This window comes from Megascapheus bottae, unplaced genomic scaffold (genome assembly GCF_031878675.1).
Source record: "Megascapheus bottae isolate mThoBot1 unplaced genomic scaffold, mThoBot2.hap1 HAP1_SCAFFOLD_40, whole genome shotgun sequence".
NCBI lineage: Eukaryota > Metazoa > Chordata > Mammalia > Rodentia > Geomyidae > Megascapheus > Megascapheus bottae.
The window spans coordinates 5,459,413-5,485,484 of NW_028327715.1; the positions used below are offsets into that span (position 1 = coordinate 5,459,413).

At 41.5% G+C, this 26,072-nt stretch overlaps 2 protein-coding genes across 7 annotated transcripts in view; one reads left to right on the forward strand and one right to left on the reverse strand.

Annotated features, from left to right (window-relative positions):
• Nucleotides 1-26,072, forward strand: part of LOC150039413 (uncharacterized) — a 510,688-nt gene that overhangs the window by 14,775 nt on the left and 469,841 nt on the right. The window lies entirely within an intron of this gene.
• Nucleotides 209-25,080, reverse strand: LOC150039415 (zinc finger protein 799-like). Of its 4 annotated transcripts, XM_090327894.1 has the most exons (6): nucleotides 25,020-25,080; nucleotides 24,659-24,780; nucleotides 17,505-17,631; nucleotides 17,250-17,310; nucleotides 16,441-16,931; nucleotides 209-463 (listed from the first exon to the last, which is right to left on the reverse strand). In XM_090327894.1, exons 1-6 carry the CDS (start codon nucleotides 25,027-25,029, stop codon nucleotides 360-362), a joined length of 915 nt encoding a protein of 304 aa, XP_090184020.1. In that variant the 5' UTR covers nucleotides 25,030-25,080; the 3' UTR covers nucleotides 209-359. The 4 variants fall into 4 exon arrangements, with proteins under 4 accessions (XP_090184020.1, XP_090184019.1, XP_090184018.1 ...); XM_090327893.1 differs by lacking the exon at nucleotides 209-463 and having other exon boundaries at nucleotides 15,613-16,565; XM_090327892.1 differs by lacking the exons at nucleotides 209-463; nucleotides 24,659-24,780 and having other exon boundaries at nucleotides 15,613-16,931.

Consider the following 26,072-nt stretch of genomic DNA (forward strand, 5'->3'; position numbering starts at 1 on the left):
AGCCTCCTGAGAAGCTAGGATGAGAGGTGTGAGCTACCAGTGCCCAGCTAAGACACATTTCAGGTATAATCACTGCATATTTCTAATACAGATTGGTTTACCCAAGAAAGTAAAGAATAAACTACAGCGCAGCTCCATTAACCTAAGAGTTAAATTTTAATATCAAAGATGTAGCCAGCAATGAGCATGCAGGTAACCATCAAAGGCATTGTAAAGATAAGTCCCAAACTGCTCCTCTCAGTGAAGTCCTTTGTTGAGTCACAGCATAAAAGACTACTGGGACCTAACCTAAGAGTGTGCTCTCTAATTTAGGATGGAAATCCCTTCTGTAGTGGTCATGAGACCTGTAGTCTTCTCATCTAGTTGGTTTTCCATTTCATTGACTGCATCTCCATCACAAATCTTCCAGACAACTGTTCACAATGCTTGTATCTGGAACCCAAGAGGCACTGCAGCTTTCCACCTGAAATACACCAGCTTGTGTCTGTAAAGAAATTTAGCTGTGGAAGGCCAAATAATGGTTAAAAGAACATCAAATCCAGAACCTCATTGGAAACAAAGTCCACTGAAAGTACACTAGCTATAGTTTCATTATATTATTTTCCTCATTTTCAACAATTTTCTGTTACCAATCATCTTATGCCTGCATCTTTTTTTTTTGTCAGTTGTGGGGCTTGAACTCAGGGCCGAGGTGCTGTGCCTCTTTGTGTTTGAGGATAGTACTCTGCCACTTGAGCTACAGTGCCACTTCCCCTTTTTGAGTGATTAATTGGAGATCAGTATTTCATGGGTATTTTTTCTGTCCAAACTGGCTTTGAACCATGATCCTCAGATCTCAACTTCTTGAATAGCGAGGATTACAGGTGTGAGCCACTTGCATGGCAGATATGAGGGCAATGATAGAAAATAAAATTTTGCCATTCTCCCCCAAACTACTCCAAAATAGGAAAATTATTTTTATTCATGATTGATAGTACTGCACGTGAAGTTCACTGGGTGAATATAGTGGGAAGGAAATGCCAAAAGTAACCACAGATTGTTTGACTGTTTCCATTTATGTGATTCCAGACATGTCAGAATAGAAAATACTTCATCCAAAAGCAAAGGAGCAGAGCAACATAGGATAAGAGGAGAGGAAATAGAGATGATGGGAGCCAAGAGAACATTCTAGTAATTAATGCTGCATTTCAGAGACATTTTTACATGAAATGAATATCTAAAAGCACTACCATCAATAAGCACATTTCAATTTTCTTTCTTTATCCTGTTTCATATGAATATTGTACTTTTTATACAAAAAAGAAACTAAAGTCATATCATAGTAATGAATTGGGTATATGGTAGTTTAGGATAATATTTTACAGTTTACTGATCATAAGCTGAATCTATATAATAGTGATATTTCTGATTCCTGACTCCATTTTCAAACCCACTAAAGTGCAAGAGTATCACTCTTTTTATTTGCCTCAAATTTTCTTCCTTTTTTTGCCAGTCTTGGGCTTGAGTTGAGGGCCTGGGCACTGTCCTTGAACTTTCTCAAGGCTAGAGCTCTACCACTTGAGCCTCAGCACCACTTCTGGTTTTTTTCTATGTATGTGGTACCGAGGAATATGAACCCAGGTTTTCGTGCATGCTAGGCAAGCACTCAACCACTAGGCCAAACTCTCGGCCCAAATTTTCTTCCTTTTAAGTAGAAAGGAATCAAGTCTCAAAAAACTCTGAAATTCAATTGTGTTATAGTCCTTGCTCCAACAGATGTGTGAGGATATTTGTGAAAGGCAGTTGAACCTCAAATTATAACACGTTCAGAAGCTTGTTTCCAAAATGTAGGGTTGCTGCAGTGGTAACAAGTAATATTAGCAATCTCAAGTCATTTTGTCTGAAGCCAAATCTAGGAAGACAGAATTATAAGGAAAAACAGTTCATGGGACTCTTTTCTTCAATACATTATCATCTTTCTATACATATAACATGTCAAATTCACCATCATGAACTTTCTGAAATTGACCCATGTTTTAAAAAATGGTTTAAAAATCACACCTTTCATCCTTTTTCTTTAAAGTTTTGAACTGAAATGTTATGTGTGACAAGTAGCTGGCCCAACTGATATAAACTACTAAATCATATTAAACTTCTTTGTCAATATAAAGAGCTACATCATTCTATCATACTTGCCTTGAATTTAGGCATGAGAAAAACTTATTATAGCAATTCAAAAGGAGCGGATCAAAGAAAAGGAAAACTGTAGAAGAAGCAAAGACTTGATGAAAGCAATATTTGTAAAACACTCAGATCTGATATTAAAATTCTCTAAAGGAGATAATGAACAAGGTCTATTATAACAGTCAGAAAATAAGACAATCAAACAAATAAGAAATGGCATTGATAGGCTCTCTGCTGTTAAATGTAAAGACTAATGATTCAGTCCACAATTCCTTTTGGATTCTCAAAGGGGTTCATTTGAACATTATAAATCTCTTACGCTATTTTTCTCTTGGTTCTTTTCAGGGAATACTTAGTTAGAGGTAGCGGAGAGGGAGAGACAGAGAGAGAGAAAGAGAGAGGAAGAGAGGAGAGAGAGAGGGAGAAAGAGAAGGAGAAAGAGAGGGAGACAGAGAAGTTTCCAGTATCCTTCAAGGGCATAAAGTAACTCATCTTGCAGAGAAACACAATGGTTATAACCAATGTGAGAAAGCCTACCCTTCCTCTACTTACCTTAAAAGCCCAGGAAAGAATTCACACTGGAGAGAAATCCTAGGAATGTAAACAATATGAAAAAACATTCCCCTTTTCCAGAGTCTTTTAATGAACTTACACTGGATAGAAGCTCTATGGATGTAAGCAATGTGGGAAAACCTTCATTCTTCCCCATTTCCTTAAAAGACAGGAAAGGATGTACACCAGAGAGAAACTCTGTAGATATATGCAATGTGGAAAAACATTCTCTTTGTCTTGTTAACTTGAGGCACAATAAAGTAGTAACACTAGAGAGAAACCCTTCAATGTGAGTGATGTGGGAAAACATTATTTCTAGTTATCTTTGAAGACATGAAAAATCTCACACTGGAGAGAAATCCTAAGGATGTAAGCAGTGTGGAATAATATTTATTCATCCCTGCTACCTTCAAAAACATGAGAGAACTCAGACAAAAAAACCCTATATGTGTAAGCAGTGTGGGATTTTCTTCACACAACTCTCTCACCATTAGAGACATGAAAGAATTCACACTAAAGAGAAAAACCTATTTGCATAAACTTGGTGTGAATAGTGTCTTTGGTCTAAGTGCCTTGGGAATCAAACTATACATGATGATGAGAAACCATGTGGACATAAACAATATGGGGAAGAATTCACTCCTTGTCATTCCCTGTAAATCCTCCTCTTGTTTTTTTTTGTTTGTTTGTTTGTTTATTTGGGTTTTTTGTCATGAGGCAGAGCAGGAACCAGAGCACTGAACAGTGACCCTGCAGGTCAACCAGCTGCCCTTTGTCTCCTGTCAGGCCCTCTTCTGTGATGATGTATTAGGCAGTAATCCTTTCAGGGAGGAAATTTCATTTGTTTGGTTATTTTTAAGTTTTATTTGTTATTGTTATTATAAAGGTGATATACACAAGGTTACAGCTACAAAAGTCAGATAATGAATGCATTTATTTTTCTTTTCAAACTTTTACTAGTCAGGGGGCTTGGGCACTGCCTTTGTGCTCTTTTGCTCAAACATTTTACCACTTTGAGCCACAGCACCATTTCTGGTTTTCCGGTCATTCGTTGGAGATGAGTCTCATGGACTTTACTAATTGGGCTGGCTTTGAACTGTGATCCTCAATTTCCGCCTCCCGAGTACAAGGATGACAGGCATTCGCCACTAGTGCCCCGCTGTCATAGGTTCACTTCTTTTTAGACAGTGTCAGTCTGCCCTTTCTCTCTCCATGTATTGTTTGTGCTCATATTTGTATTTGAAATCAGCCTGTGGCATTGTCCCTTAGTTTTTGTTATCAAGGATAGTGCTTTACTCCTTGTGTCACAGCTCCACTTCTGGGTTTTGGATATTTTGGTCCTATGGTCTTTTCTTTCTGGCTGTCCTCAGATATTAGCATTCTAAGTAGCTAGGATTACTGACACTTGGCACTCTAGAGCACAAATCTTATCTCAGAAGCATGGATGGGCATGGAGGAATCTTTCTCCTCTGGGTCTTGGTGTACCAACACAGGAGGGTTGGCTCATAGGTGGTGATCACCTGATGCCAGGGCATCAGAATGTGATTACCTGTAATGCAGAACGGCCTGCGGGGCCATATCTGGGAACACTTTGGCTGCCACACCTAAGGTAGGTGCTTCTTACATGAAGATGGAGGCCCCGGATGGTGTTCAGCACACTACAGTGCCCATGACAACCACACAGAGAACGATCGCATCCCAGTGTCCACAGTGTTTCCTATAAAGGGGGTGCAGGAACAGAAGCCCGTAGACCAATCAGTAGCTGGGTCAGACCTTTCAGAAAGCCACAGAGACCAGGAAGCTTAAGAGGAAGCAACGCTGTTAATCCCTGCCAACTGAATTGTTACTTGTTTTCTCTGTGCCTCAGTTTCCAAATGTTTTTTTTTCTGCCACTCCTGGGCTTGAGCTCAGGACCTGAGCACTGTCCTTGGACTTTCTCAAGGCTAGAGCTCTACCACTTGAGCCTCAGCACCACTTCTGGCTTTTTTTCTATATGTGGTACCGAGGAATCGAACCCGGGTCTTCATGCATGCTAGGCAAGCACTTTCACCACTAGGCCAAACTCCCAGCCCCTCCAAATGTGCAATATGGATATCCCAGTTCCCGGTTTGAAGTCTTTAGAAGGAAGACTAGGTGAAGTAGTCTGTTAAAAATTCAAACATCCAGTTCCCAGTGCCTGAATCTGAGCTAGTTTGGGGCTTGAGATTTGAGGATTGTGTTTTAAAGCCAGCCTTGACAAAAAAAGGAAGCTCAGGGACAGAGTTCAACCCTTAGGACACACACGCACACACACACACGAAAACAGAGTTTGAGAGAGGAGTGCTGCAGCTCTGGATAATTTACAGGAAGCGACTCAACTTGTCTCCTCTCTTCCAGATGACATCCAGTGGTTGGCAGGATCTAGTTCTCCCATCCTATGCTGAGCCCTCAGTGAAGAAGCCCCTAGACCTTAGCTGACTGGCCAGAGGCCCTGGCATTGGGGCTGTGCTGTCCCCACCCCCTTCCTCTGGGCTCCACCCCCACACTCTCGGGCATGCCCACTCTGCATAGGGGACAGTGGGTGACAAGGCCTTGGGTTCCTTGACTGGAAACCTCCTTGCTCTGCTCTCTGGGTAGTGGATGCACTTGGGAGCTGCAGGAGGATGCAGCACCTTTCTGCCATGCTGCTCACGTCAGCGCCCGGTAGGATCAGGCCAAGTCTAGTTCCTTAGGATCCCTCAAGGCCCACAGCCTTCCATGTCCCACAGGAGGCTCAGAACCGGCATGGGCCCCCTGGGCTTCTCGAAGAGCCCACATGACAGACGTGAGCCACAGCATCCAGCTTTTTATTGAGCTGAAACTTGTGATATTTTGTTGTGATGTCCTTGGACTACCATACTCACTTCTCAGCTTCCTGGGTAGCTGGGATTATAGATGTAAGTCACTGCACCTGTGTTAACCATTCTTCTCTAAGTCTTTCTGCACATATATTTTTTCATTTTTTTCAAATTAACATTTTCTATGGACATTTTATGTTTTTGTGTTCTTCTTTGGATTTATACTCAAAATGTGATTATGATTTGTGCTTCTGATATGCCTCACATGATAAAGTTTAAATCCAAATCAGACTTACAGAGCAGTAGGAATTAAGAATCCTATTTTGTTTTTAACCCTTAGCTTCTTACCAAATGAAAATAATTCTAAAGGCTCCAACTTCATAATTTCATATTAATATCATTAATACCCTAGATAAGGATGTAAATATACCATGTAGTGTCCAAGTGTTACCTTCGGTATATAGACTGAGGGAGATAAGAGTCTGACATAACCTAACTTCTTGTGTCTGAAGGAGATAATTGAAAGGGTGTTTAATATTGCAAAACAAACAGAATCTTTCATTTTAATGAGTGGAATCAAAAAAATACAATCAAGTGTTTATAGACTGATGTAAATACAGCTTAGCATAGATTTACATTGGACATTCTGCTGTGAGTATACACAGATAAAAGACCCTGTAGAGACTATAACCAAGTTGAAGGAAACCATTAATCCACATATCCTGTAGGAACATAGGAATTGGTCATTTATGCCATGTTAAAATTCTGTTATTTATAAAATTATGTATAAAATTGTGTTACATTGTATATTTGCTATGTATAGACACTGAATCAATTTCTCCTTCTGAAAATTTACTGCTGGAGAAACAGTTAATCAGTGAACAAACAGGATGCATATTTACATTGTAGTGTTGTATCAGCAAAGAATTGTCTCCAGAATCCCTTCAATGTAGGAACTGAGAAGGATTTTTCTTGGTGGCTGAAAGGAATACCAGTAGGAGGAAACATTCATATTGAGATATGGCTCCTCCAGAGAAAGAATACTGACAGACATGCCTCCAGGGACGCAGAGCAGAGAGTGCCTAGGTTCATCATTTTATCCTTGCAGTCAGGGAATGAGCAGGAGGCAGCTAGAAAGATACCCATTTCCTTGGCATCTGTGTTGTCATAATGAATAGGAAAGGAATGATGGCAGAAGGAAATATTTCTCACATTTAAGAAATATTTTCTGAGCAACACACCTACTACCTGGTGAATGTAACTGTAATCCTTCTATACATTACAATAATAATAATAATAATAATAATAATAATAATAATAATAAAGATATATCTTCTGGAAGTCGTGCTGTGGTTCAAGTGGTAGAGCACTAGCCTCGAGTTAAAGAGCTCAGGGACAGCATCCAGGTCCAGAATTCAAGCCCTACCACCGGAATGAAGGAATATCTTCCTACCAAACACAATTTATACTTTTGTTAATCAAGAGGCTGGGAACTGGAAGGTCCAAGTTCAAGGCCAATTCATCACAACAGTCTGGAAGACTCCCTGTCCATAATAAGTAGCAAAAACGGATGTAGGCATTGTGCCTCAAGTGGTAGAGCCCTGGAGTGGTCTAGAAAGCTGAGCAAGAGTAAGGGGCCCTCATTTTAATGATTGGAACCGGCTGAATCTGAAAACCAAAGAAACAAAGAATTGCCCTTTTGCTTTATATCTTAAAGCTTATTATAATTTTTTCTCATAGGGGAAAGTTGTACATTGTGGTAAAACTTGCTCTATTAAATCTAATGTACTGAACAAAGTTTCCATTGAACTCTCTGATATGATTTACTACTCTCTTCTCACTGAAAGCTTTTCCTTAATGCATAGGTTAATATGCTTTTCGGTCCTTGTGTATCTAGGACAGAGCTCTCGTTTTTCCTTTTGGAGTTGCTCCTGAGTCTTGAATTAGGGCCCAGGCACTGATTATTTTGTTCCGGGTTAGCAGTCTCCCACTTGAGCCACAGCTCCATTTCTGGATTTTTAAGTGGTTCATTGCAGAAAAGAGTCTCACAGACTTTGCTGCCTAAGCTGGTTTCAAACTTTGATTCTTTGATCTCAGCCTCCTAAGTAGTTAGGAGTACAGGTGTGAATCACCAGAGCCCAGCTGGCATAACCTTTTCTTTTGTTTAAATCACTATATAGGAATTCTCTTATCATGGGAATGTCATCTTTTTATATATAAGCAATTCCTCTCTTGAAAATGTTTTATATTTAATTCTATCCCAGTGAAATAGTAGTACTTTTAAAATTATGTATTTGATACCCTATCTTCCAAAGCTCATGGGATGTTCTTGAGTTAATTGCTTGCTGAAATATTCCCATCAGCCATAGTTCTGTGTATCTGCAAGGTTTTCCCATACTCACATGCTTGAAGGACATGACCAGTGACCTGACAACTATAGCAGCAACAACACTTGTTTTCAATGCTTATCAAGAAGAAATTGCCTAAATGATAAAGCCAGTTCAAACAAGGTCCTTTTTACTGAACAGTATTAATTAATATTGAAAAAATAATTTAGAAATAGTAGCCATTGTCATCAGAAAGAAGGATATCACCCCATTTGTAAGGAAATGTAAAGACTTGGAAAAAATCATATTAAGTGAAGTAATCCAGACCCAAAGGAACATAGGCTCAATGGTTTCCCTCATTTGTCATAATTAGTACAAACCTTGGACTCTCCTAGCAGAGGATTACAATTAACTCAAAACCAAGTTACAAAAGGCTACATAGGATGAGGCTAAATGAAAGGACCTCCAGGATATGGAAACAAGAGAAATATAATATGTGATTGCTGTTCTAAATGTACTATGTTATTTCCCATCTCTTTTGTTGTCCCTTGTCATATTGTTACAGTATCTTACCTTGTTATTTGGTATATGGTATATACATTTATTTGTTTATTTGAAATAGGAAAGGGAAGGGGGAAACAAAATGAGGGGAGTGGGTGGGAGGAGGGAAATGGGGACAAAAACATGAGAAGGGGTATCAATGTATGTGAAGTAATGCACCTTTTATCTGGGGAATATAAGTGTAACCCTTCTATTAATTACAATAAAAAAAAGTAGAACGTATAAAAGAAATAGTAGCCATTATATATAGCTAAAGTAATATCGTCATGTCTTTATCTTATATATTTGCTTCTTAATTTTTCCTCTAACCTTTAATGAAATGTGTTCATTTCAGAAGTATCTTCAGTGCTAATATAAAAAGATAAATAATTACCATATTTATATATTTGATATATGGCATTGAAAGTACTTACAGAAATACATACACATTTTGAACTACTTTTACTTTATAGACCACACAGCAAATAAATGGAACAGATGATTCTTTTTGTTATTTTTTATTATAATGTTTTGAGGGGTTACAGTTACATTCGACAGATGGTAGGTGAATTACTCGAACAGATGATTCTAATGTCTCCTCTAAGTTGTCTGAATCAGTCTCGGAAGAGTCTGAATTGCCATATTATGAGTATTTCTCCATACAAAATATACATCAAATGGAGGGTGAAGGTAGGGCCACCACATTGAAAGGAGGATGAAGTTTGGACAACTAAATATGTCAGAGGTCTTTTATCCTTTTTTTTTGACCTGGGACTTGAACTCAGGCTTGAGCTCTGTCCCTGAGCTTCTTTTTGCTTAACACTAGGGTTCTACCACTTAAGCCATAACCCCATTACTGTCTTTTTCTGAGAATCTTATAGGATGAGAGGGACTTATGGACTTTTTTTTTGCCTTGGCTGTCTGTCTTTGAACCACAATCCTCACATCTCAGCCTTCTTAGTAACCAGGATTAGACTGTGAGTAACCAGCACCTGAATTCTGAGGTCTTTTAGATTACTTACACCACCATTGCTTACCATTGTTACACAATACCAATGTGTTATTGTTGCATTAGGGTCACGAATATGCCTTAGGTTACAGTAGAATGAGGGCTACACAGTCTGCCATACAGAGATGCTCCCCACTGCATCGCTCTCAGTGGGAAATCACTCCTGTGTATTTTTCATTGAGTGCTTCTCCTCTGTGCTTTCCCATTCTCACAGAGGGTCACACCACATACAAATACAGTACTGCAGGAACCTTAGACGCCTCTTACATTTACCATAGCTCTGGAGACCATGGTCAGTTCTGCAAATGCTAATCCCATAATTAGTGCCCACCAGATCTTGAAAGTTTTACTTCCCCTTTCCCTATTTGGCTCCCCTTTATACTTGCTTCTTGCCTTATTGCACTGGCTAGGAATTCTAATACTATGTTAAAGAGGAGTGGCGAGAGTGGGCATCCTTGTCTCATTCCTAATTTTAGAGGGAATGGCTTTAGCTTTTCGCCGTTAAGTATAATACTAGCTGTGGGTTTGTCATACACAGCCTTTATTATATTGAGGAATGTTCCATGGATTCCTAGTTTCTCCAGAGCTTTTAACGTAAAGGGGTGTTGGATCTTGTCAAATGCCTTTTCTGCATCTCTTTAGACAATCATGTGATTTTTGTCCCTGCTCCTGTTGATGTGTTGAATTATATTAATCAATTTGCGTATGTTGAACCAGTTTTGCCTCCCTGTGATGAAACCTGTTTGATCATAGTGTATAATTTTTTTGATGAGTTGTTGTAGACAGTTGGCCAGTATTTTGTTGAGAAGTTTTGCATCGATGTTCATCAAAGAAACAGGTCTGTGGTTCTCCTTCTTTGATGAATCTCTGTCTGGTTTGGGGATGAGGGTTATACTGGTAAGCTCTTAATATGGTGTGTGTGTGTGTGTGCTAAGACTTGAAATCTGAGGCTCAAACATGGCTTTTTGATTATGGTTAGTCTTGTTCCACTTGAGTCAAGCCTCCATTCTCTTGCCTTTTGCTGGTTAACTGAAGATAGTGCTCTCTTGTTGTTACCTGCCCCAGGTGGCTACAAACCCTGATCCCCTGAGCCTTTTAGTATCTAGGACTATTGGGATGAGCCACTGGCATGTCATTTCTTTATTAAGATATATTGGCATGCTGTTTTTTTCTTTATTAAGTTCTTCCAAATGTCACAGGAAGCATATCACTTACAGTTGGGACTACTCAGATAAGACACGGGTGGTAAACACATGGGTAACTTTAGTTATCGTCATCAACATTCTGCCTGATTTCTATCATAAATTGGTACTGCATAATTTGAATTTTTGAGCCATAATTTTGGAAACAACTGAGTTACTTACAAACAAGTGGATTCTCTGTCTTAGTTTTATAAATTGTTAGCTATTTCCAGGGTTGATTGTTAATTCTGCACTAATGAAGCATGTTAATTCTGCACTGCTGAAGACCTTTCTCATGTCCTCTGTTTTGTAAGGTCATCATTTGCCTGCAGTGTGTGTGAATAACAGGTAGTTTCCTGTCCCATCTTCCTGTATTTCTATCTCAATGCCAAGCCCTTTTCTGAACACATGTGAATCCACATCTGCTAGCCATAAATAAATAAACTACCCTAGGCAGCTGGTCCTTTAAAGAATGAGCAAATGTCAGTGCTACAGATGAAGAACCTTAAGAATGAGTTCCTCCTAAAAGGGCTCCTTCCCTTCCTCACTGCCTCTCCATCCACTACCCACGAGGGATATGCATCTGTCCTCATTGGATATACAGCCTTGGGCTGGGACCCCGCAGCCTTCAGAACCATAAACTTCTCAGAGTCAGGTCTTTTATTATAGCAACAAAAACTAAGACATCTACCATTTCCTCACACTCCCACTATTTTCTAGGTCAGGAAATGCAACTGATTGGAACAACTAGAGACAATTTTGAAAAATACATACAAGTATAATATTTGATTTTTAACAGACTGTATGAGTTTGTAATATAGCAATCTGATATCCTCAAATATACTTGAATGTTAACTGCTGAAATTAGTATGTAATTTGCCTTTGGTTTTGAGTTCAGTTTTTGGTGGTGCTGAGGTAGTCTTTACCACACAGCTGTGTCCTCAGTCCACAGCACAGCTTCTTCTTATTAAATGCCATTGCACAATATCTCATGGCAATTGAACAATTTGGGAATTTTTCCCTTATGAGTTGGGGTGCTGACCAACAGAACTTACTCTTCATTGGGAAAGGCCTGTCTGTTCATTACGAACCACATGTTGGGCCTTACTGATTCTACTTTTGAGTGGAAAAGCAATATTCACTTCTGTGGTCCTAAAACCATTTTGAATCCCTGGCTGAAGTGAAATAAGAAAAAGATGACATAACAGATGAGGGATGTGTCTCAATTACATGGCATCACAGGCTGTAATTTGCCATCTTGTACCCATAAACCTGGTTTCACCCAAGTGTTAAAATTGTCACATAGAAGCCAGGAGAGTGGTGTTGGGGTAAAATGCTTGCCTAGCATGCACAAAGCCCGAGAACTGGTTCTTCAGTACCAATACACAGAAAAGGCCAGATGTGGTGCTGTGGCTCAAGTTGTAGAGTGCTAAAATTGAAAAAGCCTAAGGAAATTGTCCAAGCCCTGAGTTGAAGCCCCAAGACTGGGAAAAAAATATGAAAAATTGTCACATACACTGGAATGAGTTATAAATATGGATGATCTGCTTATTCTATTTTTAGTGTTTTATCTGTAAATTTTTCCACAATAATTCAGACTACTATGTATATTGTATGATGAAACTGTATGGTAAGAAAAGTTTTAGTGACTATACCCATGGTGACAATGAGATTCTACCATGTCAGCCAGTCTATTTTTTTTTAAGATAAAAATGAGTTCAATATAGCCCGGAAGTCATTAAATATAGACAGCTTTACTGGTAAACTGTTTATATTTTCATTGTTTCACTGAAATATAAAAGCTCCAACATTCACTTTGGTAAAGATGGCATGCTATAAATTTGATTGTGCACGGATGGAAAAAATGAGGTCTGAACATTCAGTAGAATATTTTTCATTTTCTCCATCTCTCCTGTCTCTATTTTAACTGCTGCGCTTTTATGATCCACAGTGCCACCCCTGGAATTTTGCTTATTTAGAGGTAAGAGTATCTCAGAATTTTCTGCCTGGAATGGCTTCAAACCTGGTACAAATGTGAATTACTGGCACCCACTAATTCTCACTAATGGGAAATATGTTCACAGCCAAGCAATGTATGTAGACAGATTGATGGATGGATAGGAAAACAGAAAGACAGATTTTTCCAACAATTCTTTATTGAAAAAGACACTCAGCCAAGTTCTCTTTTGGGGCAAAATGAACAATGGAGGCCTCAGGTTTGCTTTTACCAGTTCTCCTGGTCATACAGAAAACCCTAGTTCTGCATCGTTATTTTGAGATTATTTTGAGGTTATTTTTGATGTTTGCCTCTAGTGTGGCTAGACAGTGATCCTACATTCTGCTTCCTCCCATAGCTGAGATGATAGGAAGGTGCCACCATGCCCAGGTTTTCTGCTAACATGAAGTTTAACATGAACTTTTTTGCCTGTGATGATCCAGAACTACAATCCTCCCAACCTAGCTTTCTACACAGAAGCTACAAGTGTGAGGAAATAAATGCTTGTGTTTAGGATCTCTGTGGTAGTGTTTAATGGCAAAGTTGGATAACTAATATAACAGGGATGCGGAAACATAGCATGGAGAAAGGCTGAGCCAGGGTAAGAGGACTACGAACCAGGTGGGGGACAAAGTGAGAAGACAGTGTGCAGGGAAGGTCAAGGAGCAGGCAACAAGGAACTGTCATGCCCCTTTGTCAACTGAGAGGCCAAGCATCTGATTACCTTTCCACCTCAGGAGAATGAGAGGAGCCGATGTGATTATTATTTTTTCTGTGATTATTTCTAATTAGTTGTACAAAGAGGTTTTAACTCAGCCAATGAGTTAATGAGTACACTGTACCTTGACAATTGTCTCCTTCTTCCCCATCTCCCTCAACCCTATGTATCTCCCCTCATTTTACTAGGTTCCAGTTTCATGGAAGTGCATTGAAGAGTATTATGCTATCAATCAAATCCTAACGAATTTTATTTACTTATTTAATACCTGAGTTGAATTCACTCACAAAATATGACCCCTTTCTAGATGCTTTGGATACAATGCTTCTGTCGCTGTCCCTGAGGCACTCACTGGAGGAGAAACCACCATGTGGGCATTAAATGTTACAGCAGAGGTGTTCACAGGGTCCTGTGGGAACGCAGTGCAAAAGAGGGCCTAAGTCACCCCCACCCACATAACGATCATCAGTGACGAAGAACTTTCAGGATCACACACACACACACCAGACCTTGAAAACATGCACTCACTGGCCCCTCATGTCTTGCAATCATAGTTACTCAAGAGGCTGAGATCTGAGGGCTATGGTTCAGACAGCCAGGAGAGGCCATGAGACTCTTATTTTCAGAAAATGCTGATATAGTACATAGCTCAAGTGATAGGTGTAGCTTTGGGCCAAACAAGCTCAAGGATGGAGCTCTAACCCTGAGATCAAGCCCAAACACACACACATGTGATCTAGAGGACTAGTGCTGCCCCTGTGGGTAATTTACAGGAAGCAGCTCATCATGTCTCCTCTCTCACGGATGACATCCAGTGGTTGGCAGGATCTAGCTAAACCATCAATGCTCAGTCCTCAGTGAGGATGCCCCTAGACCCTAGCAGACTGGCTGGAGGCACTGGCATTGGGGTTGTGCTGTCCCACCCTCTTCCTCTGGTCTCCGCCCCTATTCTCGGGCACACCCACTCTGCACAGGGGAAGGTGGGAGAGGAGGCCTTGGGTTCCTTGGCTGGAAATTGCCTTGATCTGCTCTCTGGTTAGTGGATGCGCTTGGGAGCTTTAGGAAGATGCAGTATTTTCTGTCATGCTGCTCCCTTCAGCGCAAGGTAGGAACAGCCAGGTTCAGTTACTGGGTGGGGGGGAGGGAAGGGAATCCCATGGCCTTCCATATCACACCCAAGGTGCACAAGCCTGCATGGGTCCCAGGGGGCCATGGTAGCCAGGGTACTGCTCTACTATCTGAGCACACACTTGCTTGCTTTCATTCTTTCCTCCTTGATTTTCTTTCCAATTGTTCTCTTTTTTCTTCCTCTTCTTTCTTCTGGTTAATTAGAGATAAGAGTGTCAGTCAATGGATATTCCTGCCAGGGCTGGGTTTGAACCTCCATCCTCAGATCTTAGCCTCCTGCATAGCTAGGATTACAGATATGAGCCACCAGCTCCCAGCCTGTTCATGTTTTGAAACAGTCAATGCTTTTCCTTCTTATGGTTTTAGGTACAGCATATTCAAACATAAAACAAAAGTGATGGTCTGAGGCTCACACATGTAATTCCAGATAATCAGGATCTGAAGATTGAGGTTCAAAGCCAGCTGGGGGAGAAAAGTCTGAGTTTCAACACAACTTAACCAGCAAAATATGCCAGAATTGAAGATGTGGCTCAAGAGGTAGAATTACAGCCCTGAGTTCAAAAGCTAAGGAGCAGTGCCCAATTCCTAAGTTCAAGCCTCAACACATACTTGTGTGTGTGCACGTAACACTCTCACACAAATGCACACTTACACACACACGGAGAGAAAAGTTACATGTTCATTAGTACAAAATTAATGCTTTCTTTTGCTGTTTCATATCACCCTGGGTTAGTGAGACCCATTGTGAATAAAAGACTGAGGTACATTCCTACCAGAACCTCCTCATCCACCCCTCATTCAGCTGCCAGACTGATATCTTCCAGGCAGGCTGCTGGTATTTGTGGTATTTGTCCACTTTCTTCTGGAAATCCCAGGAATCCCATCCCTAGCTGGAGACTTGGCAGATGCCTATACTTCAACAGCCAGCCAGCTACTCTCCCAAATCTCAGGATACAGAGGTTCACTGGGCACTATTCCTGGGTTGGTTTATCATTGTCGAAAAAGAGCAATCTATGCCTAGAGCTCTCCGCATCTCAGGATCTGAAATAGCAATAGCAACTGTAAGGATATACAGGAAACAGCTTCTCCTCTTAAAGAAAAATCACTAGCTCTAAGCTACCCAGGACTACACTAACAGTGAGAGGCTGTCTCAAAAGAGCAAAACAAGCCAGAAACCAGAGGTTCATGCCTAGACCTCTGGAACTTTTCATATTCAGACAATAAGAACAAATGTTTTTCCACACTGCTTACATTCATACGGTTTCTCTGGAGTGTATACTTTCGTGTCTTTGAAGATGATAGGGAAGAGCAAATGCTTTCTCACACTGCTTACATTCATAGGGTTACTTTCCAGTATGAATTTGCTCATATTTTCGAAGGAGAAAGGAGAAAGCAAAAGTTTTCCCACACTGCACACATGTGCAGCATTTCTCTGCAGTGTGAATTCTTTCATGTTCTTTAAGGGATCTAGAGGAAGAGCATGTTTTCCCACATTGCTTACATCCATGGGGTTTGGGTTTCCCTCTAGCATGAGACTTTTCATGTTTTCGAGGTCACTAGAAAAAACAAATGTTTTTCCACACTGCTTGCAACCATGGGGTTTCTCTCCAGTGTGAATTCTTTCATGTCTTTCAAGGTAGCGAGGAAGAATGAATGTTTTCCCGCACTGCAGACATCTATAGGGCTTCTCTTCAGTGTGAAGACTTTCATGTCTTCGAAGGGAACAGGAAAATGCAAATGTTTTTCCACATTGCTTACACTCATAGGGTTTCTCTCCAGTGTGAATTCTTTCATGTGCTTTAAGGTAATGAGAGGAAGGGAAGGTTTTCCCACATAGCTTGCATCTATAGGGTTTCTTTCCAGTATGACCTCTTTCATGTCTTCCGAGGGTGCTGCTAGAAACAAATGCTTTCCCACATTGCCTACATTCATAGGGTTTCTCTCCAGTGTGAGTTCTTTCATGTGCTTTAAGATAACTAGAAAAAGGAAAGGTTTTCCCACATTGCTCACATTTATAGGGTTTCTCCGTGTGAACAGTTCTTTTGTGCTCCTGAAGGGTAGTGGAGTTAGGGAAGGGTCTTCTACAATGCAGACATTCATAGCAGGGTTCAACTTCAGTGTCAATTTCTTCATGTCTGTGAAAAACACAAGAATGGCTACAGGAGTTTTCACATTGCATAGCTGCAAATGGATTTTCCTCATGGTGCATTCTATGGCCAGTTTGATCCTGATGGGATTTCCTGCAGGCTCTCCCACATTCTTTATGAGTGGTGGGGATTTTCTCCCATTCCTGATTCACAAAGGCTGTCTGTCCTGTGTGAGCTCTGAAAGGCATACCCACGGGGGAAGGAGTAAGGATGGTTTCTCCAAACACATGGGTATTAAAGGGTGCTACTCCAGGTAGAGTCTTCTTATTCAAAATGCTTTCCACATCCTGTTGGAAGGCTTCTTCACACTGACTGCCCTGTTCATGTTCAGACACTCTCTCTACAAATTGAGTTCTGTGAAAAACAAACACACACACACACACACACACACACACACACACACACACACACAGAAACTGAGAACTGCTTGCAAACTAGGAAACCATTAGAAAGCGTCTCCTGACCTTTCATGATGTCCTCCAAATGCTCCCAATATTGGCATATTTTTTTTAGATTCCTGAATTTTCTAGTTTTGGAGCTCCATTTGTATACAGTTTAAAAGGAAAATTTTCTAAGATAAAATCAATTTCTATCTGTGTGCATTTGTATAGCAGCTTGGTTTAAAAATTTCCTGCCACTCTGCATAGTATTATCTCTGGTTTGTGCAATTACCTGACTTCCTCCCTGGGATTTTTGCAGTTAACTTCAGTCTTTTCTTTTTCTTTCTTCTTTTCTAAAATGCAAACATAGAAATCAATGATTTTTCAACAATATAAAAAATATTAAGAATGCGACTATCATCATGAATAATGTGATCACAGTATATTTATAATCATCTATTCACCCACATGTTCAGTTTTTCATTCCAAATCATGCAGCATCACTCAGGGCAGGAACAGCTCACAGGTTAAGTAAGGCAATATTTACCTATAGAGGCCAGATTTCTAATGATTTCCCCCATCACATCTCGGTAGAGCTTCCTTTGAGAAAGACTCAGTAAAGCCCATTCTTCCAGGGTAAAATTGATGGCCACATCCTCAAAGTTCACAGTCTCCTAAAATATTCCACAAAGAATTCCAAAGCAAGAGTTAAAGTCACAGAAATGAGTCTCATCTTATTTTTTTTCAAAAAGATACCTTATGTTGTCTATATATCAATTATTAAATACTCACCAGACATCTTTTCTACATGGTACTTCTCACATAGTTCTTTGTTACTTTTTCCTCCCCACAAAACCACAATTCTAGCACTCCTTAAACCTGAGAAAGGAAGAAAGAGCTAAACGGGAAAAATATGATGTAACAGAGGAAGAACAAAAGAACTTTGAATTTGTTTAGATGATATTCTACAAAGTGACTGGCAAAATAGAGCAAAGGAGGGGACATGAATCCTTACTAGGATAAAACATAAATTCATTCAGGACACAGTAGATAGCACACAGTAAGAGCAAGTCTACAATCTGACATCTATTGGGAAACATGTACTTCATTTCTTTGTATCAGAGACATTAATTAAATTGTCTTGAAACAGGAAAGCTAAAAGTAGAACACTTTCCCCTACATAATGGCAAAGGCCTAAAATTTAAAGCATGGAGAGGATGATGTAGCACAATCTGAAGTTCAAGGTCAGCAAGGGCTGAATAATTTGTTTCAGACTCGTGTATTTTTGTCAGGGCTTCAACTCACAGCCTGAACACTGTCATGTAGCTTTTTTCTTCAAGGTGAGTGCTCTATCTCATGAGCTACAGCACAGCCTCTAGTCATGTTTTGGTTAAGTGGTGAAAGGGGACCCATAAACTTTCCTACTTAGGCTAGCTTTGAACTCTACCCCTTAGATTTCCATCTTTTGAGTAGATAGGATTGCAGGAATGAGCTAATGGACATCTGGCCCAACTCCAGACTTATGTCCTAACACTCTTGTCACAAAGTATTGTAGCCAATAAAACCTTGTCTGTAATAATATTACCCAACACATGGAGGAGTTTAATATGTGTAAACTAAGGGAGACAAAAGAAAATTAGGTGCAATACAAGCCAAAACAAAGGATTAATATGTTCAGTACACTAATGAATGAAACTATATAAAAATACACAAGGAGGGGCCAGGAGTTTGGCCTAGTGGTAGAGTGCTTGCCTAGCATGCACGAAGACCCGGGTTCAATTCCTCACTACCACGTACATAGGAAAAAGCCAGAAATGGTGGTGAGGCTCAAGTGGTAGAAGAGCTATAGCCAAGGACAGTGCTCAGGCCCTGAGATCAAGCCAAGGATTGGCAAAATAAATAAATAAAAGAAAAAAACCAAATACACAGGAATGACTAGCTAGTCAAGATAATTTTGTACATATAAACAAATTTCCCTGGGACTGACTCACAATCACAAAGTAAAACGTGTTAAAACCATACATACCTTTAGTTATGCATGAATAAAATTGAAAATGATGCACACTTTACTAACTTGATTGGCTAAAATTAAAGATCTGAGCCATTGGCATCGGGACATATGCCACGTTTTTTTAATTTGGCCAGTCCTGGGGTTTGAACTCAGTGCCTGAGCACTGTCCTTGGACTTTTTCAAGGCTACAGCTGTACCACTTCAGCCACAACACCACTTCAAGTTTTTTTTCTATTTAGTGATACCAAGGAATTGAACCCCAGACTTTGTGCATGCTAGACAAGCATTCTACCACTAAGCTAAAGTCCAGGCTCTATATGCCATCTTTTTAAAATGTTATTATTGTAAAGGTGATGTACAGGAGACCATGGTTATATCAGTCAAGGACTAAATACATTTCTTTTTGGACAATGTTATCCCTTGCCTTTTCATCCCAATCCACAAGTTCTTAGTTCATTTTCATTATAGTTAAACATACCACTGTTACATTTATTCACTGTTTGCCTGGCCATTTCTGTTTCTCCTTAACCTGGTAAAGACATATATACACAAAGAAAGAAGGTGAAAAGAAAACAACAAGAAAGAAAAAGAATCCCCATTTCCACATGCTGGAGTTCATTTAGATAAGCATTATTTTATATGATCTGATGCACAGAGGCATTGCTCCTTCATGTTCCTCTCCTAAAAATGTCCTCCTTTGGTCTCACTGTGGTAAATGACTGTAGTCCTGTGAAACATGTGCCATCTTTTTAATATCCAGAAAATGTAATGTGGATTTGTTTCTCTCGCATATATATGTGTTTTGAAAAGTCATCTTAAATGGCCCCCACATCAGGACCACCTTAATAAATGAGGAAGCAGGCTGTCTCTAACCTCATACATGTGTGAAACCTACAAAGGCAAAAAAGATCCTAGGATTTCATCTGGAACAACTTCAGCATTTGCTTTTGGAACTTTCAAGGGTCAAAAGTAAAAGAATAGTGTTCAGTGTGTAATCATACAGAGACACAATTAAAAATAGAAGGCCAGGTGCTACCACCTCATAGCTATAACCAAGCTACCAGGAGGCTGAGATCTGAGGATCACAGTTCCAAGTCAGGCAGGGAAAGAAACTCTGTGAGACTCGATCTCCAATTAATCACCAAAAATGCCTGAAGGGAAGCTATGACTTAAAGAATATCCTTGAGTGGAAAAGCTCAGGTTAAGCTTCACTACCGACAAAATTAAAAAAAAAAAGTTCTAAGGGGAAAGCAAGGGCTCCAGGACCTATGAAAAGCAGACAGGACAAGGGAGAGCATGTACACAGGAATGTGACAGTAGAAACTAAGAGACTGCAGCTCTAGCCCTGGCTGCACGGGAAGTGAGTCTAGAGGCCCCATCCTCATCACAAGGTAATATGGTGACAGACCTAGTTAATGAAGTGACTTCTATTTGGAGCCTAATTACAGTGTTTGGATCTAGCAGGGTAGTGACTCTCCCAGCATGGGACACATGACACATCAGCAAAGGATAAGACAATCTAGCTTCTCATATTGCAGAAAGCTGAAGAAAGCATTATCTTGGAAGAGGGCCTTCTGTCCAAGACTTAAGTACTTGAAGCTATTGAAAACAGGAGCAATCTCAGTTCCAGGAGTCTTAAGAGACCTCAGCAGTGTCTGAAGAAGACATGGCTAAAAGGATTCATGGGGCTGGGGTTAGTAGATCATGCCAAAAATCCTAGTTACTCGGGAGACTGACATGTGAGGATCATGTCACAAGTCCAGGATAAACAGGCCAGTCCGTGAGACTCTGATTTTCAATTGACCAGCAAAAATCTGGAAGTGGGAGGAATAAGTGGTAGAGAATCAGCTTTGAGTGAAAAAAAAAACAAGGAACACTGCCCTACATCTAAGACCCAGGATTTGCATTGAAGAAAGGAAGAAAGAAAGGGAGCATGGCCTAGTGGCAGAGTACTTGCCTAGCATGCACGAAGCCCTGGGTTTGATTTCTCATTACCACATAAACAGAAAAAGCCAGAAGTGGTGCTGTGGTTCAAGTGGTAGAGTGTTGGCCTTGAAATAGCCCAAGGACAGTGCCAGGCCCTGAGTTCAAGCACCAGGACTGGCAAGAAAAAATAGTAAATAAATATTACAGCTGGGAGTTTTGCCCAGTGGTTGAGTGTTTGTCTAGCATCCAACAAGGCCCAGGTTCGATTCTGAAGCTCTGAGTCTGGCACACTCTGTCACAGTGTACATGTACTGTCCAATGGGGAAATGGCTTCCAGAACCAGTAGTAAACACGAACAAGTTTTGACTTGGGTGAGCTGAAAGATCCAATGGGAATAGCTTGGAAGCCCCTGCTTAAGAGCCTCTTAAGGAGTTGGCAGTTTGACTCTGTGGAAGAGCACTTTCCTAGCAAGTATAAGGCCTTAAGTTTGGTCCTCAGCTCTGAAAAAAATATAATATATATATATGTATACTTATAGATTAAAAAATTAAAGCTAAGTGTTTCCTAGGCAATAAAGAAAAGTGTTTCCATAGTGAAACAGGGGCCAGGTTCTAGGACCTCTGAAAGCTGATAAATGAAAGCAGCTCCAAGATGCTGGACAGTGGTGTGCCTTCTGATCAGTGGACTGGGATCCCTGGAGGAGAATCATCCAAGCCTTTGGAAGGAAGAGAGTCAGCACTCAGGATCTATCTGCTGCCCCTGGGTGCTGGCTGCTAGATGGGACTGAAAGCAATCAGCAACACATATGGCAGCAGGAGGCCCCCTTCCCCCTACATGGGTGAGATCTGAGAGAACTGAAACTGCAGGGATACCACCTGAACCCCTCACTGCTAGAAGTAACAGTGCCAAGGTAATGAAAAGCCCTGGAATGAAGAGATTCACTATAGAATTCTTGCAGACTAAAAGAAGTATCAATAATGTCCCACTACATGGAAAGAAAGGAACTCTGTCATTCATTCTATGAAGTCACTGTTACTCTGACAAGGAAACAACATAGACAAGTTACTTTTCTTTTTTTCCCTTTTTCTTTTGTCTGCCATTCCTAGGGCTTGAACTCAGCACCTGGGCACTGTCTTTGGACAGTTTTTGGTCAGGGCTAGGAATCTGCCACTTAAGCCACAGTACCACTTCTGACTTTTTCTATGTATGTTGCACTGAGGAATTGAACCCAGGGCTTCATGCGTGCTAGGCAAGCACTCTACCACTAGAGTGCTGTCTAGACAAGATGTGTTCACAAAGTATAAAGAATGTCTACGTAATTCATCTTTTGGCCAATGTGGATAGAGAGAAAGATTACATTAGAAAGAGAGACCAACACTTGCTGGCCACCCCGCCGCCCCAGAGCCCCCCGGGTCCAGGGGCAGGGTAAGTCTGAGCGAAGTCAGCTTTCGGGTCCCCTCCCCCGGTGCGCTGGGCGACCGCCCTGGCAGCCTCCCCACTTCGGGCCCCCAAGCCCCGGCCAGAGCCCCGAGGCCCCAGACCGCCCCCAGTGCAGCTCGGGCGGCGCCCTCTGCTGTCCCTCTGCCCTCCGCCTCTGTGCCCACCCCCTCGGGGGAGGGAGCGGGACGCCGGCTCCCCAGTCTCGCGCGCCCAGGACATGTGCGGACACGGACTGACACTTGCTGCCGTCCTCAGGAGGCCCAGAGCCGCTGGGCCCCGCAGGTGCTCAGACTGCTGACGGAGGCGCGCCCCGGCAGAGTATGTGATTGCCTTGGTGTCGGGGTAGACACTTCGCTTCGGGGAGGGAAGAGGAGGGATCAGCGGTTTGCTTCTCTCTGGCAGCAGCAGCGTGGCGAATCCGCAGGCGGAGTTTCGCGGCCGCCTCATCACAGTCGAGCCAGGCGAGCCAGCGGGGAGGTCGCTCCATCCAGTCTCAGCGGCCACAAGAATCCGGGCAGCCGAGGCACCGGAGCGCCGAAGCGGGCAGGGCAAAGGCCAGCGGAACCGAGGGAGCGAAGGCTCCAGCCGGCGAGCGCACCCCCACCGGCCCCAGCGATGCAGCGCCGGGCGGCATGGAGAAGGAAGGGATAAGCCGAGCGGACCAGCAGTACGAGTGCGTGGCGGAGATCGGGGAGGGCGCCTATGGCAAGGTGTTCAAGGCCCGCGACCTGAAGAACGGGGGTCGGTTCGTGGCACTGAAGCGCGTGCGGGTGCAGACGGGCGAGGAGGGCATGCCGCTCTCCACCATCCGCGAGGTGGCGGTGCTGAGGCACCTGGAGACCTTCGAACACCCCAATGTGGTCAGAGCCTGAGTGACCTTGCCGCCAGAATGAACAAACAAACAAAAAAAGACCTGCTTCTTTGCCTCTGGGCCACTCCCAAGTGCATTCTCTTTGCTGCCTTTTGGGGGTCCTGGGGGAGTTGGGTCCTATTGGGGACAAAACCCAGCCATCCTGAAACAGGTTCTACTAGCCCCATGTATATACATACATGTATTTGTTTTTCTGCCGTAGGAAGACTTTATGAGACTCAGAATGAATGGAGAGGTAACGGGTTGTGTGATAATTAGAAGAGAACTTTAAGGGTGGGGCCTAGTATAAACCAAGTTAAAGAAATGCAGAACGCAGAACTTGTCAACCCCACTCACAGTTTCTTTTTATCACCGTTGCCAAATGATTGCTGATGGTCTAGGAAGTTTCAGTCGTGATGCTTGATGTCAAATGTTATTTTAAAAAATATCTTCCAGGGCCCGTTTGGCCTAGTGGTAGAGTGCTTGCCTAGCATGCAGGAAGACCCGGATTGGATTCCTGGGTACCACATACAAAACAGAAAAGCTGGAAGTGGTGCTGTGGCTCAAGTGGTAGGGCTCTAGTCTTGAGAAACTCCAAGGACAGTGCTCAGGTCCTGAGTTCAAGCCCCAAGATGGGAAAAAGAAACCCAAAAATCAACAAATAAAAAAAATGTCTTCCAAAGACAGGTATGGTGATACAATCCCAGCACTTCGGAGGCTTAAGTAGGAAGGTTCAGAGGTAAAGGCTAGCCCGGGCTATACACATTGGGAGACCCTATCTTAAAATAAAAATAATAAAATAAAATAAAATTGGGCTGGTGAGTGGTAGTGGACCAGTTTAGCAAGCATAAGCCTCTTTGGGTTCCAACCCCCAGGACCATCAGGTGGGGGGGATATGTCTTGCACGCTTGTCTCACGTTTGTACTACTTAATGCTTCTGTGCTGACATAGTCCTTAGACTTCTGTTAGGGGTTAGCTGTGAATCCAGGATGTGGCATCTTTAGATTCTACATGTTCTGCAATGGCTTTCCGGGACTAATTGTGCAAGTGGGTAGACAACAGCACTCTAAGCAGTCTCCCATGTAGTAACCAGTATTAAAAGAAAGTGTTTGTGATTTAGGATAATGATGTTTTCTTAGTGATCCTGGAATTTCCCCATTGTGTGTGGTTGTGTCATCCTTTTCTTTCTGAAACCAATGCATAGCTACATAGCTTGAAGTAAAAAAGGAATGCAGAGAGGCTTGTATAAATTGAGTTGTAGTTTTTAACCTTATTGGGCTCTTAATATGTGGGAGAAAGGAGATTTGGAGGGTTGTCTCCCTTTTTCTTATCCATCTAAGGATTCTGTTCGACAAATATGTGCCTACTGTGTGCTCTGTGGATGAAACTATGTAAATAAGCATAGCTAAATATTTTTGTAAAAAGTCAAAACAATTTAACATTAGTCATCAAAATGGAGAGACCCAGGACTGACCTTTGAAATACCAAGCCCCCAAGAGAGACAGATATCCCCAAAATCTTCCTGGGAGGTTTTAAATTGTCTCCTCTTATCCTGGACTCCGTGATTTGTGAGATGCTTTCTTACCAGCACTGAGGCTAGAAGGCAGCAAAGAATCATAAATACATAAATAAAGCAGTAAAGGGTTGTAAAGATAGGACCACATTAGCCTATGCTTTAGTCAAGACTGGGAGGCAGAAAGATAATGAAATTGGGGGAATAAGTTTCTGGAAGATAGGGATTTATATAAAAGAATTAGATTGCCTTTTGTGTCTCTCTGTGTGTGCCTGTTGAAAAACAACAAAAACTTTTTGGGGAAGGAGGTCATTCAACTCACCAGACTTCATTCTTTTCTCAGAGGAATCACTGAAGCTCTTCCCAAAGAATGACTTTCAGCCCTAGAATTTTAAGAACAAAGCTTTTGTTTTATTTTTGTTACCTGTTCTATAGAGTGTGATTATCAAGCATACAAATAAAATCATGTCTTACTAAAAAAAAAAAAAGAAAGAGAGACCAGAGTGAGCATGGTCTTACATTCACCGACAGTTACGGCACATGTTAATAATCTCATGCACATTCAGCTTAAAGTAATCGATTAAAAGAAATCTGTTTCTTTATTCTATGCTCTCAAGTCCTGAATAAGAAAATCTCTATCTTCCACTCACTTCCTAACAGAAACTTCTGAAATGCATATGCAAAACAGTATTTCTTGCGTGTGAGATTTCTGTCTTATTTTGCTGACTAGAACAATAGATTGTGTTCACTCTGTCCTTTGGGGCTTTTTAAATAGTTGCCTCTCAGATCTGAGTGTTTCAAAATTATTTGTTACATTTATCATCCATTTCTTTTCTCTATGGTTTTCCTTTTCCTTTTCAATTCCTTCAGTAAGTTTTTCTCATGCCTATGTTTAAGGCAACTATAAAAGAATTGTTGTAACTGTCTATGTTGGCAAAGAAACTTAATGTGATTTAGTCTTTTTTTTTTGCCAGTTCTGAGCTTGAGCTCAGTGACTGAGCACTGTCCTTGGACTTTCTCAAGGCTAGAGTTCTGTCACTTGAGCTTCATCACCACCTCTGGCTTTTTTCTGTGAATGTAGTACTGCGGAATCCAGCCTGGGTCTTCCTGCATGCTAGGCAAGCACTCTACCACTAGGCCAAACTCCCGGCCACTGTTATAGCCTTTTATAGAAGTTAGGACCAGCTATTGTTACATGTAATGTTTCAGTTAAGAATTTGAAATGGGCCGGGAGTTTGGCCTAGTGGTAGAGTGCTTGCCTAGCATGCACGAAGACCCGGGTTCAATTACTTGGTACCACATACGTAGAAAAAGCCAGAAGTGGTGCTTAGGCTCAAGTGGTAGAGCTCTAGCCTTGAGAAAAATCCAAGGACAG

Excerpts from the sequence above, each read along its gene's own strand:
- LOC150039415 (XM_090327892.1), bottom strand. The coding sequence starts at position 17,538 with ATGGGGGAAATCATTAGAAATCTGGCCTCTATAG. Across the intron at positions 17,311-17,504 it reads TAGAAATCTGGCCTCTATAG|AAAAGAAGAAAGAAAAAGAA; the intron begins GTAAATATTGCC and ends TTTGCATTTTAG. Across the intron at positions 16,932-17,249 it reads AATCCCAGGGAGGAAGTCAG|AACTCAATTTGTAGAGAGAG; the intron begins GTAATTGCACAA and ends TGTTTTTCACAG.